Raw genomic sequence first — 21,460 nt, forward strand, 5'->3', positions numbered from 1 at the left:
ATTGCTAAGGTGGACAATTAAGACTACCAAAAAAAATATTTTTACTGTTGGATAGAATATCAAAACTAAAATAATAACTTTTTGACTAAAAATAAGTTTTGAATGATCTTGCCTTATAAAAGAGCTAGCTATACATACCTTAAAAGAATAGAATATTATCGTTTAAAAAATCCCATTCATTTCCAAATTGATCCTAAAGAGTTGACATTTCAAGAGTTAATTATGGTACCTAGTAAGAACACTGTTAATTATTTCCTAAAAAGTCAATGCCTAATTTTTCCAATTATAATGTGATACTTGATATACCTATCAACATATTAGTTAACTAAAGAATGTGAATTATGAAAGCATCAATACATGATTATAAATGAGAGTGCAATCGGTGATTAACTCATTTATTTCAAGCTAGAAGTCCTAGTTCATACTTTGCTTGTTCTTTTGGTGAGAGGGAAAAAAATTCTTAAATCCTAAACCCATACTCAGCTTGTATATTGATTAAGCCAATATTGAACCAAAATTTTGGTTCTAACTTGAGCTGCTCATAATTTATTTTTTTGGTAGCCCTACCTAAAATTATAGCAAAGTTGAATCATATAATTGGCAATAAATACATAAATCTTGTCTTTTCATTTAACTCGCTTTGTCTCCCCGCTGGTAAAGGACGGTCTTGTTATTCCAACTACAACTATCAAAATTGATCAGACATACTACTGTGGAACTTGAATGATTTTTAATAATGGATATGATGTTAATGCGGCATATAATGCTTATACTTTAAATAAGGACTTTAGTATTAGAAAGGGTAGGAAGTTTATAATGAATTGACACACTTTTTTATGTTCGTGTGAAGGATATGCACCATATGTTCCCCCTCATGAATGATGGAAAGGTTGAAAGAGTAGAAATTAAGTGAAGATGCAATGCTTGCGTTAAATTTAAAATTAAGGCCAATATTCGGAATGTAATTGAGCATATTTCTAAGCACAATCATGAATTTGTTAAAGATCATTAGAAAAATTCAGTAAGGATCAAGCGAAGGATAACATATTTCTAAAGCATACTTATTAGAAAAGGTCGGGGAGATTCAAATGTTGGCTTTACTCCGTGTGATGCTCAAAAATTTTTACAATCCGAGAGTTAATTAGTGTAGGAGATGTATAGACCCTTATGAATCATTTTAGTTCCATGCAAGTATAAGATTTGATGTTCTTTTATACAGTGCACGAGATGATACAAACCAACTCATTAATTTCTTTGGAGATGGTACCTCAAAAATAGATTATGAATGTTTTGGAGATGTCATGATGCTATCGCATGAGCAAATACAATGTGATTTGTGCTCCATTTTTTGGAATCAATAATCACTGAAAAAATATGTTCTATGGTTATGCATTCTTGTTTGATGAAACTATATCATCATGATTGTTTGCATCTTTTTTGGAGGTAATATGGAACAAGGTTTCTCCCAATATAAAATGTCATTTGTGTGAGTGGCATTGCAAAAATGGTGCTAAAATATTGGCCATCTTTGTGGAAAACTTGGATTTAAATGTTTGCAGTAGAGCTTTTAAAAGTAAAGCTGTTGAAAGTATAGCTTTCTGAAGTAGAGCTTTTATAAAAAGTTGTTTGTTATTTGGTAACTATATTTAACTGCTTTTGGTCCCAAAGATTTTTGGTTGCTGTATCTAATTATTCACTCGACCCTACTCATGAAAAAATTCCTCAAGAGAATGAATGAATTATTCCTAAAAAAGAAAATCAAAAATCATTAATATAATAATAAAAACATCGAAAATTAACTACTACTGAAATATTGAAACTGAAAGTCTACGCGCAACGAAATTAACTCGGAAGGACGAACTCAGAAAACTTCCGACGAGGAATTAATAGAGTGGCTGGGAAAAAGCTTCCAAAAAAGTGTTGTGGCACTTTAACATATATTTGGTAACAAACTGAAAAAGTACTTTTGTATGACAAAATTATCATAAAGGACATTACATAGTATTATACAACAAAGCATAATAAAATATAGCATATATTAATACATTAATATATGATATAGTATAATATTACTATAATGTAATATAATATTATTATAATATAATGATATAGCATTATATACTATAGCATAATAATTTAATATAATATTAAATTATTTAACATAACATATCAATGTATTATAATATAATGTAATATAACATTATATTTATAGTATAATACAATAATAAAGATACAAAATATTATAATTATTAGCATACATTAATTTCTCATAATATAACATAATATTAAATTATTTAACATAACATATTAATGTATTATGATATAATGTAATATAATATTATATTTATAGTATAATACAATAATAAAAGTATAAAATATTATAATTATTAGCATAAATTAATTTTCCATAATATAATATAATATTAAATTATTTAACATAACATATTAATGTATTATGATATAATGTAATATTATATTATATTTATAGTATAATACAATAATAAAGGTATAAAATATTATAATTATTAGCATAAATTAATTTTTCATAATATAATATAATATTAAATTATTTAACATAACATATTAATGTATTATGATATAATGTAATATAATATTATATTTATAGTATAACAAAATAATAAAGGTATAAAAATATTATAATTATAAAAAAAGGTGTAAATTAATTTTTAGGTCTAATCTATGACTAGGGAGTCAAGAATACCTTTTCTTGCACGGAAGGGAGTCTGATCCACGGCTAGAGTTCCTCGTTAGGGCTCCAGCAAATTTTTAAGTTTATAAAGGGACAAAGTATGTAATTGTTATATTTTATTATGAGTATTTTGGTCAAAAAAATAGCCTTCCGATAAAGCTCAAAATAGCTTTTTCGAAAAGTTCCAAAATGGAGCTTTTTCCAAAAAGCTGTTATTAGCTTTCTAGAAAAGCTAAAATAGCTTTCCGAACTTTTTACCAAGCATCATTTTTCATCCAAAAGTACTTTTGGAGGCCAAAAATTGCTTTTTGGTCCTCCAAAAGCTCCCCAAATGGGACCTAAGTATTTCCAAACTCTTGCATGGTTGTGAGCCTATGCAAGAGTTTGATCAAACTTGGAAAAAAATAGTGAAAGAACCGAATATATGGGAGAATAAATGGCTTAATAAATTATATGAACTTGGGGCAAGTGATGTCCAACAATTAGTACTAATACTTTTTCTGCTAACATTACATCAACATATAGAAGTGAAAAGTATAAATAGTGTTTTCCGTAATATAGCGTTATCCACCATATGACAACCAAGCAATGAAATGTCATGTAAGTAATGAATAGCATTTTTTTTTTGTGTGTGTGTACTTATTTTTTACTGATTTGATTTTATGGATAGGTTCATATTTGCAAGTTTCACATGCTATGCGTCCAACATTTAATCAATTTGGTCGACAATGGTGATTAGCTTTCAAAATCATGTTTGTTTTGAATAGTTGATTTCATTATTCGAGTCTATATCTATATTAATAATATTTCATGTATTCATGCAGTTTCTACCATTTTCTAGCATGACAACAAGAAATAGGAATAGATTATTCCCTTTAACTAATCAGGTATGGCATATAGATGCTTTAATTATTAAAAAAAATATATATATAGACAAGTTGATCAAATTACTTCCAAATAACTCTAAATGCATATCTATGGAATCCTAACATATCATTTACAAATTACTGAGTCAGGTATTAAATAATTTTTTCATCTTTCTTGAAACCAAGTTGTGTTTAAATTTATTATTGAGTAATCCTTCTAATTTTTTCAGGGATCCTCTAATACTGTTACAGGGTTCGGCAATGTCCAGTATGAACCTAACAACTAACTCAGCTACCTATATTTTTACAATAAATTTTTTGAACTAATTTACAATCACATTTTCATCGATTTTATCTATGCTTTAAGGCTACTAATGTTTTGTGACTTGGCCTCAGGCTGCTAAATGGGGGACTTGCCCTCCCTGTAGAGCCAAAGATAAAAATCTAGTGCATATGTTCTATATATGCCCATTGCAACAAAAATTTTGGAAGCAATAATGAAGACGACATTTGTTGTCAACTGTGGCTTAATCTCTAGGATTCTTTAAATTGAAATACATAGAAATTTCCAATATTTGAATGTAGAAAACAAAATATTCAAGACTCCGCAATTAGATTGACTCTGAATCTACCCTACTGCATGACGTCAAGGAGCATTTTTTCCCAGATTTCTTTGCACGATTAAGCAGCAGTGGATGGTAAGATGAACAAAAGCATAGCCACCATTACAGCGGCCATATTGACAAAGATGGCTTGCAATGTCGAAAGGCATCTCTATAATTATTAAAACTTTCTTTACTGATTTACAGGCTTTTACACATATTCATCATGATTGGCTTTCTGTTACTAGAGTAAGGATGGTGCATCCCACATAACAGTAGTACATACTCAAATTCCCTCATTTAAAGATCACTGTGGTTTCTTTATTGGCTCTGCAAACTTGTAGCAATTAAAAAGTAATTGGGTTTAAAATTTGTGTTGAATAAGAGTGTTTTAATTATGACTTTGGGACCCAAAATGGCAGGACTCATATTGCATCAACTTACCAAAATTTTCAGAGCCTTGAGCTCACACCTGGTATCCCTGCTAAGAACAAGCCAGCATCCCATGCGACTATTTGAGATGATTCACACGTTTGTACATAACTATAGAAAGGAATTCAACATATGTTATGGTAAAACAAATGCTACAAGCAAAACTAGGGAGAACTCTGGACATGAAAAAAAAAGTAAATGGCACCCACATGATCTTCAAATTTATTCCGAGATTGAAGAACAATCACAAATTAATTGACCGGAACAAAATACAATTATGGCATTCCCAAATATGGGAGATCTGACTGGGCATTATAAAGTGGTTGATAGAGTACAACATGAATGCAGGTCTTTGTTCACATGGCACATCAGAAACCTTGTCATCAGCTCAGAAATTAGAACTGAAGGCATCAGCCATGAATGTGAAAATAATACGTGCACCCTTCGGCCCACATTGGTCCTCAAATAGGCAGAAATGAAATCATTTAGCGCTAATAATCTTGTTGGTATGAACCTCCATCCATCCAATATCATACAAAACCTAGCAGGCAACATTTTGATCCACCAAGATGACTGAGATAACTGAATAACAGGATACAGCAGGTTTAACGTGCACTACAAAATCCCTGTTGCAATGCTGGAAGTCGCATATATCTTCAATGAGTACTCTGGGATATATGTCAGACCTGCTATGTCAAAAACCAGCTCATGAAAATTTATCACTGGGATTAAATAGAAAATATATATTTAATTTCTCAATCTACCACAATCACCGGGAACTAAACAGAAACTATAAGACTATCTCATCAGAAAACAGTTTTTGTAGTTCAAAATGGCATCCAGTGGATAAATGAACATCATTCATTCATCTACTTATATACATTTTAGTCAATATAGGTCTTTTAAAATTCAAAATGCCAATATATATTAAAATTCAAACCAGGTTCTTTCTTAAAGTAAGTGCAGCAACAATGAAGTTCAGTTAATTGCTTTTAAATGTATAAAAAACCTCATGCTGGACTGGTATACCAAGACAATCTTGACCCAGTCAAACTGTAGTACTTAACTGAAAAGGATATATAATATCTACACAGAAAATACATAGACATCATGAATAATTATTTATATCATATATCAAATGAACTTATCAGACAAAACTAGATTCAACTTTCCATTATATCCAAGTATGCTCAACTGTGTTTTGAAGTGCAGAAGTGATTCATTCTGGTGCACCTCAGATTATAATTAGATGCATGTCCACTTGGTGCTAAGTCAGTTTTATTTGAAAAACATGCTCTACCAAATATGTAACCAACCACTAAGAAAACCTCCAAATAGCACCTGAAATTTTTTAATATGAAACAAAAATTCCCCATTTTCAAATGTGTAGAGTTTCTTAAATGATAGCAGTGAAACAGACAAGGGAGTTTCTTTGAGTATACATAAACAAAAACATGAAGCATAATAAAAGTGAATAATTACACATTATAAAGTTTCCAACGGAATATGTCAGGAAAAGTTAGTCATTCCGAAAATAGAGAACTATCAGTTTTGGCAAGCAAAGCAACTTGTTCGCAGAAACATCCACTGTACATAAAACATCGCATATCTATCATGATATTTGACACTTCAGGAAAAATGAGAGCACCCACAACTTGAGGATAATTTCCAAACTTTCTTATTTGTTTGGTCAGTATGATTTACATCCAGTTTCAAGCCAAATAACTCAAGTAAAAAAAAAAAAGATTAGAAAAAAGAAAACCTTCAGGGATAAGAGAGATGAAATACTATGGTATAGAAAATATTGGGTGTTTGGGACACTGTTGATTTGGTATATTAACTGATACAGTGATATGTTGAATAACATGAAGCATTAAGGGCCTTTTTGGATGCCAGAACATCTTATTAGTCCACTAAGAGCTTCTGACAGGGACTTATGTTCTAAAGATATATGGATGGAGGTGACACCCAGAAATTGGAGAAGCCGAGCAACAACTAATCCCAATTTTTAAGAGAGAAGCTAAATCACCTCGAAAAAGGGATTAAATATGCCTAAAAATAAGGGATTATCTGTTGCTGACCGCTGCTTTCTGCCATGAGCTCTTGATGAGACATTCGTTTCATATGTAGTTTTAAAAGAAAAGAACATGCCTATAAGATCTTATTTCTCTGATAAGATCTTCCAGCATCCAAACAGACCTGGAATACTTGCAAAAGCATAGTGATGCCCAAGAATAAAGTAAATATACAAAAACGAGAAATGAACCTGCAAGCCACAATGTCAAGGGTGATTGTGATATGATAAGCATTTGACCAACAATTTAAAATTGAGATTGAGTTGGAAATTTAGTTAAGTTGTATGCCACGTGCAACTTATTAAAGAATATTAAGCAAAATATGTTACATTGGATGATTTTGAATGAAGTAGAAAGATTCAACTTACACTGAACTTTGTACGCATGAGTTGCCACGAGAACAAACCATGGTGGCAGGTACAGAATAAGATGGAAACAGAATGGACAGATCAACAGACTTCACAGACACAAAAAAGGGAAGAAAGGTGAGGGTGATGGGTATTTCCACAACTATATACATCATAACCAACTAACCAAAAGTCAATCTCTTCTCCCTTTTACTTTTTTTTTTCTCGTATGTTTCTTTTTTTTATCATTTCTTGCCATTAAGTTATAAAAATAGAAGTCATTGCAACTCCTGTTAAGATGGAAATAGTACATAAAGACACAGAGACCAAGCGAAGGAAGAAAAGTGGAGGTGGGGTGGGGTGGGGTGGGGTGGGGAGATGATTATTTCCCCTATTATATACATCATAGCCAACTGCTCAAAACGAAAAAAATATTTTCTTCACTTGGTTCGTGTTCACCTGTTTGTGATTCCCCTTCATGAAGTCAATATCTTCTTCCCTTTTTCCTTTTTTGTGTTTGTCCTTTTTATTATTTCTTGACATTAACTTAAGAAAATAGACAGCATTAATCTCCTAATAAGACAGAGATAGTATGGGCAGATCAACAAACACTCATAGAGATTAAAAAAAGAAAAGAAAAGGAAAAAAATGTGGGGTTGGAGGGTGGACAGAAGGGATTATCACATATAACCATATACATCATAACCAACCATTCAAAAAAAAAATATTCTTTACATGCTTCTTGTGAACCTACATGAGGTTCCCCTCTATTAAGCCAATCTCTTCTTCCTCTTTTCTCTCTTCATCTTTCTTTTTTTTAATCATTTCTTGATATTAATTTATAAAAATAGGCAACATTGTATCACTTAATATGTCCTTAGGATTCTGGATCACTAACTTGAACATGTTGGGCATTCATTCAAATTCACAAAAGATATATAAATTTTTAATTCCAATGAAGATTATGTGAGAACACCAAAAATTCTGAAAAAGAGTTGGGGAAAAAATGAATTTTCAAAATTATGCAGAGCAATACCTTTCTCCTTGACAGCTATTTGAAGTGTATCAAGTGTAACTATCCCATCAGTTAATGGAAGTAACTCAAGCTTGACTGTAGCGTTCGAATGTGCAGGAACACATCTAGTTGATCATGGAGAATAAAGATCTCAGTTATTTATCCAAGAGCTATATATTTACTAGTTTTGGGTATAGAACAATTTGAATATTTTATTACCCTAGAGGCACTGTGCTCTGCAACCATAGATGTGTACAGCCTGAGTCATTACTTGAAATCACATGAGACATTGAATCAGTCCAGTGCTCAAGGGAGCTTGATCTTATTCCACCACTATCACTCACTTTTTGAGATTCTGTTGAGGCAGGCATTGAACTCAGCCTATGCGTCCTGATTCCAAGTTTATCCCCACCCATCCTTCCCATATACTCATGAAAACTAATAAAAGGGTCCATTGGGGCTTTTGGTGAAGAGTTCAAGGATAAAACTGTAGGTGAAGAAGTAGATGATTCTGGAGCAAGAACAGTTAGTGTAAGATCTTCAGATGTTAAATTAGTAGCTTTTAGAGTTAACACCTGAAAAAAATCACAAGAGATTACATTCATTAGAGAACACATTCATATGTCCTGTAATTATATGTTTCTCCATATTGCTAATGGACCAACACTCAGAAAATGCAGGAGAAACCTGAACAGGAAGGTGGGGTGCTTTTGCATTTGCTCTAATAGTTTGTTGATATGATTCTGGTGCTACAGTGATCATGAGATCTCTTGCAATGCGGGGTCGCCAATCTGTCAGCTGCTTGAAAAATAGTTTTGATTCTATTGCAAAAGAAATTACAGGTTAGAAGTCAAACTAATAGCATAAATGCTTATAGAAAGCAATTGATTTCCAACAGTATAAAGATATTACCAGTATAGTTGCAGCGACATGATACTAGAATTGCATACTGATCTGCACTTCTTGATATCATATGCACATTTGGCACCATGGTACCCATCTTTGAATGTGGTTGCATAGAGTTTGTCTCACCATTGCCCCTAAAATCTCTGTTCAGTGTAGTTGCTGGTTTGAGAATGAAAGAATGTTCCTCGCCCCTCCTGCACAGGTACATACTCATGAGAACAAGCATAGATGCAAAACTAGTAAATTTTCTGAGGTGTGGGTGACAATTTAAGGGATGCTTACACAAATTGTCTTCATTAATGTCTGATACAAGTGACTGTACTTAAAATGAAATTATAAATATATCTTCCAAGAAAATAATATTGTAAATTTCCAATTTGATAAAATATTGGATTTACCAAGTATGACTTTTATATGCATAGCTTATGTCTAAATTTTCCAAGCAGCATTCACGATATCCACATCTACATGCATCATATTAGCTCCAGAGGTATATGGCTAAATAGCATTACAAAAAGGCACGTGAATAAAAAATATAATACATAAGTCACTAATCTGGTATCCAAGATTTGAGTGGCAGTTCTTCTAGGTATATGTAATTGGTAGATTACAAGATTTAGTTAACCAACTTCTTAATAAAATCCAGCAAGTGAAAATCATTCAGTACGCAATGAGCTTTTAATGCACATGCCCTGCATTCAAATCTAGATATCCAAATTCTTGGTATATCCAGCAAGTTCTATAAATATTTCACTTATCTAAGCTATAGTTCTTTGTGTTTCCTATATTTAGATTATATTATGCATTTCATCATTATCAATTAATTGTGTGTATGTATTAGCACATAGGGTTCCCCAGAATCTTTTTATGCTTCATGCCAGCATCGGATACTGAAACACATCTTCAAGTCAATACAGAGTTATAAATGGGTGGGCTATTGCGTTCCTTGCCCTTCCAAAAAAAGGATCAATGCAGAGTTGCCACTCAAGGTAGCAATAAACTTAGATTCTGTATGAGTTTGTCAAATGTACATACATACGTACATATTTATGTATAAAAATAAAAGCAGGAATACCACACTGGATAACAGCAAGACTGCAAGAGTATCGAACACCAACCTGAGGGCAAGATTGGGTAAGCTATGACCATTTCCTGTCTCAGTACATGCAACTGGTAGGGATACAGATGGACCTTCTTTTGAAGCCTCCTCAAAGACAACAGTTATTGCATCCAAAAAAATAATAGAATCTGGTATATGGGCTGGCATCACATTCTGCATAACAAAATATAAATGCTAGCCTGTTAAGATCGGTTGCAGCATTTGAAAAAGTAACAAACACTTCCTAGACAAAACAAAGAATATATTGCTTTCAAATGAGGATCATAAACAAATTAATTTGATATAGTAAAAAAAATAAGTACTTATACCTTTATTTGGACACAGATAAAATCCTCTGTAATGCACTCAGCAGCAAAAGAACGGATTTCCAATGGTTGAATGATTTCAAGTTTTCTCCGCCACCTCCTGCCTGGTAAGTATATGCCTTCCAGCCCACAGCGAACAGAAAACCGTTCTGGCTCTAAAGAAACACCTCGAAATGATAAAATCCCTGCATTTCCCATATCTTGACTTCTTATTTGTTTCTCTGGTGAAAAGCGGTCAAAATCTTCAAGATCAAATGCTGGTCTTGAGTTGGAAGGAGGAACAGCAGATGAAGGTGGTCCGGTAACTTGAGGAAGTGAAGGCATGGAGTAGCTTCTAAAATGACCAAACGAAAAAATTTGTGAACTAGACGATAAATTTGTTTTCTGAGATATACTTGAGCTTAAAGGAGGTGATAATGGACGCGAAGGAGGTAGAGTGCGATCCAAGGGGAGCAACCATCTAAGCAGGTCGTGACATGGATCCTCACTATTCGGAACAGGTGAGCTACTGAGGTTCTCAGAAACAGAGTTGCTAGCTTGGTCCTTCTCAAATTGAAGAATCTCAAGAACAGGGTCTTTTATAATGCCAATTCCAACATTCACCTGTAAAAGAACCTGCATCCTTCCAGCAGACAAAAACAAGCATGATAAATCAGTAGTATATGGTTATCCGAGAATTTTTTCACATAAAACATAAAAATAATATTTTATCGGAAGATAATGCTGAAGGAAGCCATTGGCATTCAACGAATATCAACAGTGAGTTATCATAAAAACAATGCAGACCATCTTAAAGGGCACTTTAGTATTTGTGTTAAGAGGCTTGGATTGGTATTCTAGTACTGTATTATAGAAGTAAGTTTGAGAAGAAAAATACATTTTAATGACACTTTTTTTTGGAAAAATTCTACGAGGATGCTTCATATAGTATAGAAATAAATTTTGAGCAATGGTTCATAATCATTGGACTCATGGAATTCATTGTGCCTATTATGTCTTATGGATAAGAAAAAAATCACTTTATTAGTGGAACCTCTCATCTGAGATTAACAGGATCATGAGTACCCGACGTATTATGGATGAGAAAGAAATCACCTTATTAGTGGAACCTCTTATCTGAGATTAACAGGATCATGAGTAACCAGACGTATTATGGATGAGAAAGAAATCACCTTATTAGTGGAACCTCTTATCTGAGATTAACAGGATCATGAGTACCAGACGTACTCATAGCTCCTCTATATCTCTCACAGTCTCACATGACAGCACCTCTGCTCAAAAACTTCAAATTGCTGAGGATAGATTGCATGGCTTAATTTTTTAGATACTGGTATTCAGCACATGCAATGCACATGAAGAGGGAACATAAAGTCCATGTTCTTTCCTCCAATCAGTGTGTTGGACTACCTTTTTTTATCTTTTTTCCTCTGCAAGTTGTCAGGTTTCCTAGACAGGGTCCTAGTTACAGACAGACTAGAGTCTATCATCCCCCACTCCCCTCCCACATCCCGTTTCATTTTCTGATCTTCTCTTTTCCACCTTATGTATGTGGTCACCAAGGTGAGCTGAACGAACAGATGATGGGCAGTCATGTTTGGAGCTTCCATAATATATAGCACGGATATATATATAGATCTTCTCAGTTCAACCAATTGACCTGGCAGTTGGACAGGTGACTTGCTGAACCTGCACATTAGCTGGGGCAGTGCCTATTCTGTGTGCAAATTCTTTTGAATATGAACAATTAGTTCATCTATGGCAAGTGTAGGCAAACACATGCTTTAGATTAACAATTTAGAGTAGTTTTGCTACCATTGGAAACATGTCCGCGTGTGTGTGCATAGACACGCATGTACATATGTCACCATTCCTTCATACAAGTAGTTAGTGATCACAAATAAGCACCTTTGGTTTGCCTGTTTCCATTACTCCTTTATAAATCTTTTATTTCTCTATCATGAAAAGTATAATATAGTTTCAAGAACTCTTGAACTTTGCTTATGCTTAGCCAAACCTTATTAATTGTACCATATGTTATCATAGCAAGAAATTATATATCCAACAAAACTACCAATAATAAATGAAACTAAGGTACTGACTACTGAGATCATTAGAAAAGCTCTTCATATGCAGTTTATTATATTGTAATACAAAAGCGATCTCCTTGTTTGTGCATGTACAATATCAAAAGTTTACATAACCAATAAATAATTTCCATGGTTTATCTTTGTGGCATAAAGATAGATTAATTGGACAGCATCCATGTCATTTCTCTTTGTTCCATTACCCTCTTCATATACCAAAAATCACCTTCAATTATTGGCACCTTATCTTAACTAAATAACCCAATTAACTATATAACCCATGTAGTCCTAACACCTCTTCCTTCTCCATCCTTTTCTAAGTTTTCACGACTTCAGAACTTCAAATTTATCTAATGGATCCATAGTTCCTCTTCTATTGTGCTCTTACTAAGTATAGACCTATAGTGGTATCTGTATTTAACAATGTGTAGAAATCACACTACTGTCTTCTTTGCTATGATTCTCTTTGAAAAAAAATCACATGATCCTTACTATCTACACTTGCGCATTCAAAATATTATATCACAATTATTTATCTACATACTAGCTAGCATTTTTAAATAAATAAAAAAAAGAAAAAAACTATGTGAATACTTAGAAACAAAGAAACGGAAAAGCAGGCTGATGCAGGCCGACAATAACCCTCCCTCGAGATTCATGCTAAAGGCAAACAATCTGTAAGAAAGAACCATGGTCACCTCTAGGAAGCCTTAAATGATGGCCAAGCATGACCATATGGTAGCACTTGGCTCACAAGTACCTCAAGAGCTAAAACTTTTGCAATATTGGTAGATGACATAAGTATTAGCAACTCCAGGGCATCACCACACAAAAATTTTCAATAGGACCATATGTTACGGGGGAACTTAGCCACCATGCCCCACGTGACCGGCACGCGCGCCCAGGAAGACTACGGCTGCCCCTTGATCCAGCAATCCGACCTCGGGTCGGATATCTTCGGCTCCGCAGCCCGACCCCGAGTCGGCTGCCCCTTGATCCAGCAATCCGACCCCGAGTCGACAATCTCTCGACAACAACAGACTGTTCCTCTGAGGCACGCCGCGGCCCCCTGCTCCACTACTCCCTGCAACGGCCGTATCCGGCGCAGCCCCACGATCCCCTGTGACAGCCGTACAAAGCGGAGCTCCACTATGCCCTGCCATGGCTGTACCCAGCGCTGCCCCACGACGCCTTGTAACGGCCATGTCAGTGGCAGCCCCATCGTGCCACACGATGACGAATCCCCGGAAAAACCCCCCAGCCTGATATATATGAGGCTGGGGGGAAGGGGGAGGGTAAGATATATCTTCCAGAGTATCATCTCACCTGCTACCTTCTCCTTCTCCTTCTCCTTCGATCTCCTCTGACTTGATCGTCGGAGGGCCCCCACTACCCCGGTGGTGGTGCGAGGCTTGCTTGCAGGTTTCACGACGGAGGGCGGAGCGCAACCAAAGCAACTCAAAGGGAACCCCGTTCACACCGCTGTGCCAATCGTTCTCGGTTTGGACCACCAGCAACAGTTGGCGCTAGAAGGAGGGCCCGGATCTCAGAGCGATCGTAATGGCACGGCGAGGTGGTCGTGGAGCTTCCAATGCTTCCGGTCGCGGGGCCTCTCGCGCCACTGGCCGGGAGGCCGCTGCATCCCCAACACGCTCTCAGCAACACTCCACCGCCCCACCGCCCATTCAGATGGTCGAAGCCGCCCAGTTCGACCAGCTAACCCAGCAGATTCGCACCCTCGCGGAGGCGGTGCAGAATCTGCAGGGTGCGATGTCCCGGGCGCCGCAGCAGGCTCAGGAGCCGCCGCTGCCTGAGCGTTCGCCTGTCCTCCTCAACCCGCGTTCCTTCCTCTCCCATGGGGAGGAGCGCCGGCGCGAGGAGGATTCTCGAGCACGCTCCATTCTGCCGGGACCTTCCCACCGGAGCTGCGCGGGGTACGAGAGGCGGGCCCGGGCGCGTTCCCAGACCCCCCAGTCCTCGAGGAACCCGCGCTCCAGTCGGTCCCCCTCTCGCCGCTCCTTGTCTCCCACCCACCGGTCGCGTTCCCTGGACCGGCGGGTGGACGATCTCCACCGACAACTCCAGGTCCTGAAGGGCCATTCCAAAGATCCCTTCGCCGACTTAGAGATCTCCTCCCAGCCGGCGCTCGCCTCGAGGATCCTGCGGACCCCGAATCCGCCGGGGTTCAAAATGCCGGCAATCGAGCCCTATGATGGGGCGGCGGACCCGCGGGATCACGTCGAGAATTTCAGGACCCTTATGCTCCTCCACGGAGCATCAGATCCCCTTCTCTGCAAGGCTTTCCCGGCAACCCTCCGTGGCCCGGCGAGGGCATGGTTCGCCGGGCTGGAGGCTGACTCAATCCGGTCCTTCGACCAGTTCACTCGCCTCTTCATCACTCATTTCGCCGTCAGTAGCCGGCGGCGACTGGTCTCCGACTCCCTCTTTGATGTCCGGCAAAACGAGGGAGAAAGCCTGCGGGATTATCTTACCCGCTTCAACAGGGCTACGCTGGAGGTCCGGAACCTGAGTCAGGAGGTAGCTCTTTCAGCCCTGAAGCGTGGCTTCTGGAAGGGCAGACTCACCTTCTCCCTGGACAAACGCCTGCCGCGGAGCTTCCCAGAGCTGTTGTCCCGGGCGAACCAGTATGCGGACGCTGAGGAGGCGGCTGCCCACCGGAGCAAGGAGGCCGCCGAGATCCCACAAAAGCTTGGGAAGAAAAGGCGGAAAGAGGCACGCCAGAGGAGGAGCCCGACGCCCCAGCGACGGCGCAGAAGCCCGTCGCCGGCGAAGAACCACGGCGCCCCACGCCCTCGTTCTCCGCCCCGACGTTTCAACCGGTACACCCCTCTCCTGACTCCCCGGGCCCAGATCCTTATGGAGATCAAAGGGCGGGAGGACCTCCCGGCCCCGAGACAGATACGAAGGATCCCTGGAAAGAGGCCCTCCCGGGCGTACTGTGAGTACCACCGAGACCACGGCCACGACACAGAGGACTGCTTCCAGCTTCGGGACGAGATCAAGGCTCTTATCCGTCGGGGGCGTCTCGGTCGATATGTGAGCGACCGACGTCCCCCCGCAGACCCGCGTCCGGCCGACCCGGCTCCTCCGGAGCCTCGGGAGCAGAATCGACCCGTTGCGGGCGTGATCCACACTATCACTGGGGGCTGCTCTCGGCCCGTGAGGAACGCAGGGGCCTCGACGGAAGCGTCAGGGACGGCCGTCGTAAAGAGGCAGAGGGTCGGCAATGTAATCACCTTTTCTGATGAGGATGTAAAGGGGGTTCAGACTCCCCACGATGACGCCATGGTGATCTCCCTCACTATGGCAAACTATGATGTAAGGCGTGTTCTTGTGAATAGTGGAAGCTCAGCTGATATTTTGTTTTACGAGGCCTTCCAAAAGATGAGCTTGTCCAGACAGTTGTTGCACAAAATGTCCACCCCCCTCGTAGGATTCACCGGTGACGCTGTCCCGGCGGAAGGTGTCGTTGAGCTGCCTGTGACTGCGGGCGTCGCACCCGCAGAAGCCACGGTGCGACTCAGGTTCTTGGTCGTCCGTGTTCCCTCAGCCTACAACGCTATCCTCGGGCGACCCGGGCTGAACGCCCTTCGCGCGGTGGTCTCCACGTACCACTTGCTCATGCGGTTCCCCACAGCGGTCGGGATCGGAGAGGTCCGAGGTGACCAACCGACCGCACGGCAATGTTTTCTAGCAACCCTCAAAGGGAAGAAGCCCGTGGAAGCCCTAAGCGTCGAGTCCCTTGATGCCAGAGACGAGGTGGCCTTGCGGCATGGGGAGCCGGCCGAGGGTGTGGTCGAAGTCCCCCTTGAGGAAGGCCGCCCCGACCGGGCGGTTCGGGTCGGCGCCAATCTCGACCCGGGAGCTCGGGCCCGGTTGGTGGAATTCCTCTGAGCCAATGCCGATGTATTTGCCTGGTCGGCGGCCGATGTACCTGGGATCGACCCGGAGGTCATTTCTCACGCCCTCAACGTCGACCCGACCCACCGACCAATAAAGCAGAAGAAGAGACACTGTGCCCCGGATCGGATCCGGGTGGTCGACCAGGAGGTAGACAAGCTCTTAGAGACAGGATTCATAAGGGAGGTAAGCTACCCCGAGTGGCTGGCAAATGTTGTACTTGTCCGGAAGGCGAGCGGGAAGTGGAGGATGTGCGTCGACTATACCGACCTGAACAAGGCGTGCCCTAAGAATAGCTTTCCGCTTCCGCGAATAGACCAACTGGTCGACGCGACTTCCGGATATCAGCTGCTGTCTTTCATGGACGCCTTCTCCGGTTACAACCAGATAATGATGGCCCCACAGGACGAGGAGAAAACTGCCTTTATAACAGACCGAGGGCTGTACTGCTACAAGGTAATGCCCTTCGGTCTGAAGAATGCTGGCGCCACTTACCAGCGCCTCGTCAACAAAATCTTCAAAGAGCAAATCGGCCGGAACATGGAGGTGTACGTGGACGATATGCTGGTGAAGAGCCGCCATGCAGACCAGCACATCGCGGATTTGGAGGAGACTTTCACCACCTTGCGGAAGTTTCGCATGAAGCTGAACCCAGCGAAGTGCGCCTTCGGCGCTTCGGCCGGGAGGTTCCTCGGTTTCATTGTCAACCAGCGGGGTATCGAAGCCAACCCGGACAAAATCAAGGCCATCCAAGGTATGTCCCCTCCGACCAAAGTAAAGGAGGTTCAGGAGCTCGCTGGAAGGGTCGCCGCGCTTGGACGATTTGTGGCAAAATCGGCCGAACGCTGCCAACCATTCTTCAAGGTGTTAAAACGCCCGAAAGACTTCCTCTGGACGGCCGAATGTCAAGCAGCATTCGACCAGCTCAAGGAATACCTGGCGTCTCCTCCCCTACTGTCCAAGCCGCAAGAAGGGGAGATGCTCTACCTCTATCTGGCGGTCTCCCCAACCACGGTCAGTGCGGTGCTGGTTCGGGAAGAGGCAAAGCTCCAGAAGCCTGTGTACTACATCAGCCGGGTCCTACGGGATGCCGAGACGCGGTATACGAAGGCTGAGAAGATCGCCTTCGCGCTGCTGACCGCGACCAGGAGACTCCGCCCCTATTTCCAGGCCCATTCTGTCACCCTCTTAACTGATCAACCACTACGACAGATCCTCAGCAACCCCGGGAATGCGGGACGGCTGGTGAAGTGGGCAATAGAACTCGGTGAGTTCGACATCCGCTACCAGCCTCGACCCGCCATCAAGGCCCAGGTGCTCGCGGATTTCCTCGCTGAGTGCACGGTGCAGGAGGCGGAACCTAGACCGCCGGAAACGCCCAGCCTCGACCTCCCGACCTGGACGCTTCACATCGATGGGTCGTCGAACCCCGAGGGTGGAGGAGCCGGGCTGGTCCTTACCAGTCCTGATGGAGTGATAGCCGAGTATGCCTTGAGATTTGGATTTCCAGTGACCAACAACGAGGCGGAGTACGAGGCCCTAGTCACGGGACTCAAACTCACCAGGGAGCTCGGCATCCGGCGTTTGAAGGTCTTCACCGACTCCCAGCTGGTGGTCGGGCAGGTCCGTGGGGAGTTCGAGGCCCGGAGCCCGACCATGCAGAACTACGTCCGGAAGGTGCAAGCACTCATTCCCGATCTCGGCAGTGTCGACATCCAGCAGGTCCCCAGAAGCGAAAATGCTAGGGCCGACAGGTTGTCCCGCTTGGTGAGCGCAGAGGCGCACAACTTGTCGAGGGCAATCTACCTGGAGACCCTGGAGGCCCCGAGCATCGGCGAGGCTAGAGCGGTGATGGCGATTGATCCGGAGCCGTCTTGGATGGACCCGCTCGTCGCCTACCTCGCCGAAGGGATCCTCCCTGAAGACGAAGATCAAGCTCGGCGACTTGTCAAGAAGTCCGCCCACTACGTACTCTATGAAGAGAGGCTGTATCGGACCTCGTTTACCGCCTCCCTCTTAAGGTGCCTCTGCCCCTCGGAGGCGGCCTACGTCCTCGGCGAAGTCCACGAGGGCGTTTGCGGATCGCACTTGGGGGCTAGGTCCTTAGCGCACAAGATCATGAGGCAGGGCTATTATTGGCCTACCTTGTTGGAGGACTCGAAGGATCACGTACGGAAATGCGACGCCTGCCAGCGCCACGCCAACGTCCAGAGAGTCCCTTCTGTCCCCTTGGCACCAATCACCGCGCCCTGGCCCTTCGCACAGTGGGGAATGGATATCCTCGGACCATTCCCCGTCGCTTCAGCCCAGCGGAAATTTTTGATTGTTGCAATCGACTACTTCACCAAGTGGGTGGAGGCAGAGCCGCTGGCCACTATCACGAAGGCGCAAGTCCGGAAGTTCGTGAAGAAAAACATCATTGTCCGATTTGGGGTACCTCGGGTCCTCATCTCGGATAATGGTCGACAGTTCGACAACAAGCATTTCCGTGACTTCTGCGAGGAGTTCGGGATCGAGCATCGGTTCACATCTGTGTCACATCCCCAAACCAACGGTGAGGCCGAGGTCACAAATCGGACAATCCTCCAAGGAATTAAGGCGCGAATCGGTCGGACGGGGCAAGCTTGGGTCGAAGAACTCGAGAATGTCCTTTGGGCGTATCGGACCACGCATCGGACCCCTACCGGGGAGACGCCTTTCAGCCTAACCTATGGCACGGAAGCGGTTGTTCCCGTGGAGCTCGGACTCCCCTCGCCCCGGGTGGCCGCGCACCGACCCGAGGCCAATTCGGAGCAACTCCGAGGGAACCTGGACCTCTTGGAAGAAGCAAGAGAAATGGCACAGGTTCGGATGGCGATGTATCAGCGGAGGGTGGCCCGATATTATAACTCCAAGGTCCGACCGAAACTTTTCAGAATCGGAGATCTGGTGCTAAGGCGAGCCAAAGCATCTCAACCCGCGGAAGGTGGGAAGCTGGCGCCAAATTGGGAAGGCCCGTATAGGGTTCGCTGGGTAAACCGACCTGGCTCCTACCAGTTGGAGGCCCTAGATGGTCGAGAAATTCCGAGGAGCTGGAATTCCGCTAACCTGCGGGCGTATTACCAGTAGAACGACAAAGCCAGGAAGACAGTTCGAAAAATGTACAATTCTTTTCATTTCAATCATTCCTGGTTACAACGGTGTGTTCGTGTGATTACAAAGAATTCCCAGAGGGGAATTGGGGAGTAAAGAAAACAAGGAAGAGGTGGAGACTCCGTGGAGCTGAAGATCTGGGATCCCGAACCCATCCGAAGCAGCTGCAATCCCACCGGGCGTGGGTGCTTCTCCCCGGAGGCGCCATCGACGCCTCACGCAAAAGACGAAGAGCCGGCGCAGACGAAGAAGAAGTGGACGAAGAAGGAGTTCACACTGCTCCTAGAGGAACGCCACCTCCAAGGGATATTCCGGTCCTCCCCAGGAGAAGGGGAGGGAAGGAATACAAGGGAGAAGAGCGCGAGGAGGCGCGATCCCGGATGAAGCGTCTGGCGCAGAGCTCAATCGGGAGGCGGGGCTGAAAGGAGGGGGGATGTGATCCCGGATGAAACGCCTAGAGCGGAGTTCTGCCGGGGAGAACCTCCTTGTTGATCCCAGATGAAACGGCTAGTTGGCGGAAGTCGCGAGGGGCGCGCCTCTCGTTCCTCCGGCGGGGGTTTCCCAGCCACACGCCGGAGAGAAGGTCCACGATCCATGGCAACCTGAATAGCTCCGGCTTGGCAGGCTCCACCGTGCCTGCACTTATATTTATAGCCAAACTGTGGCCCCCCGGTCGTTCCGATGCGGGTGGCTCCAATAAAGGCGGGCGCACCGAATCCGGAGCCGTTCCAGCTCTCGAGGCATATCCTCCCACGATCTCCTAAGCGTCGTTCTCCTTAATTGCATTCTTTATGCAGGACACTCCGGGCGGCGTGTATCCCACGGCACACGTATCTCCGCACGCGCCCAGGCCGCATCCGCCTCGAAGAACGCGCGTATCGCGGCCGCTTAACTGGCACTCCTCGCAAGCAGCAACTGGCCGATCCGATTTTCCAGGTAACGCCTCAATTAGCATTTAATAGCCTTCTGGTGTTCCCCAGGCGACGCGTCGAGAGGAGGAGAAATACGATCGCAGCTGGCCACGGAGAAACCCCGTCGAGCGGCAAGTGATAGGCGCGCGACCAACGAGCGGAATTCCCCGAGGCTCAGTCCTCGGATGCCAGGCTAACCCGATGATCATCCCGGGAGCAGACTAGCCTGAAGCTCCGACCGGTCGCCGCGGCTTGCGCCAGCCTTGGCCGACCAACGAGCGGAATTCTCGAGGCTCGGCCCTCGGATGCCAGGCTAACCCGATGATCATCCCGGGAGCAGACTAGCCTGAAGCCCCGACCGGTCGCCTCGGCTTGCGCCAGCCTTGGCCGACCAACGAGCGGAATTCCCCGAGGCTCGGCCCTCGGATGCTAGGCTAACCCGATGATCATCCCGGGAGCAGACTAGCCTGAAGCCCCGACCGGTCGCCTCGGCTTGCGCCAGCCTTGGCCGACCAACGAGCGAAATTCCCCGAGGCTCGGCCCTCGGATGCCAGGCTAACCCGATGATCATTCCGGGAGCAGACTAGCCTGAAGCCCCAACCGGTCGCCTCGGCTTGCGCCAGCCTTGGCCGACCAACGAGCGGAATTCCCCGAGGCTCGGCCCTCGGATGCCAGGCTAACCCGATGATCATCCCGGGAGCAGACTAGCCTGAAGCCCCGACCGGTCGCCTCGGCTTGCGCCAGCCTTGGCCAACCAACGAGCGGAATTCCCCAAGGCTCAGTCCTCGGATGCCTGGCCTAGCGCCGGAAGAATTTCCTGGGGCCTAACCCTCGGATGCCTGGCCTAGCGCCGGAAGAATTTCCTGGGGCCTAACCCTCGGATGCCTGGCCTAGCGCCGGAAGAATTTCCTGAGGCCTAACCCTCGGATGCCTGGCCTAGCGCCGGAAGAATTTCCTGAGGCCTAATCCTCGGATGCCTGGCCTAGCGCCGGAAGGATTTCCTGAGGCCTAACCCTCGGATGCCTGGCCTAGCG

The 21,460-nt window shown here is 43.6% G+C and overlaps 1 protein-coding gene across 1 annotated transcript in view; it reads right to left on the bottom strand.

Annotated features, from left to right (window-relative positions):
* Positions 1 to 4,699: 4,699 nt before the first annotated feature.
* The window catches only part of LOC120108060, a 39,964-nt gene continuing 23,203 nt past the window's right edge, over positions 4,700 to 21,460 (bottom strand). Inside the window, exons 5-11 of the mRNA XM_039121611.1 lie at positions 10,382 to 10,993; positions 10,072 to 10,226; positions 8,960 to 9,147; positions 8,735 to 8,868; positions 8,267 to 8,622; positions 8,069 to 8,172; positions 4,700 to 5,296 (exon numbers count right to left, since the gene is read on the bottom strand). Coding sequence (XP_038977539.1) covers positions 5,226 to 5,296; positions 8,069 to 8,172; positions 8,267 to 8,622; positions 8,735 to 8,868; positions 8,960 to 9,147; positions 10,072 to 10,226; positions 10,382 to 10,993 — 1,620 coding nt within the window. The 3' untranslated portion in view covers positions 4,700 to 5,225. The remainder of the gene's footprint in view (positions 5,297 to 8,068; positions 8,173 to 8,266; positions 8,623 to 8,734; positions 8,869 to 8,959; positions 9,148 to 10,071; positions 10,227 to 10,381; positions 10,994 to 21,460) is intronic.

The sequence above is a fragment of the Phoenix dactylifera genome, unplaced genomic scaffold (assembly GCF_009389715.1).
Source record: "Phoenix dactylifera cultivar Barhee BC4 unplaced genomic scaffold, palm_55x_up_171113_PBpolish2nd_filt_p 001156F, whole genome shotgun sequence".
Taxonomy (NCBI): Eukaryota; Viridiplantae; Streptophyta; class Magnoliopsida; order Arecales; family Arecaceae; genus Phoenix; species Phoenix dactylifera.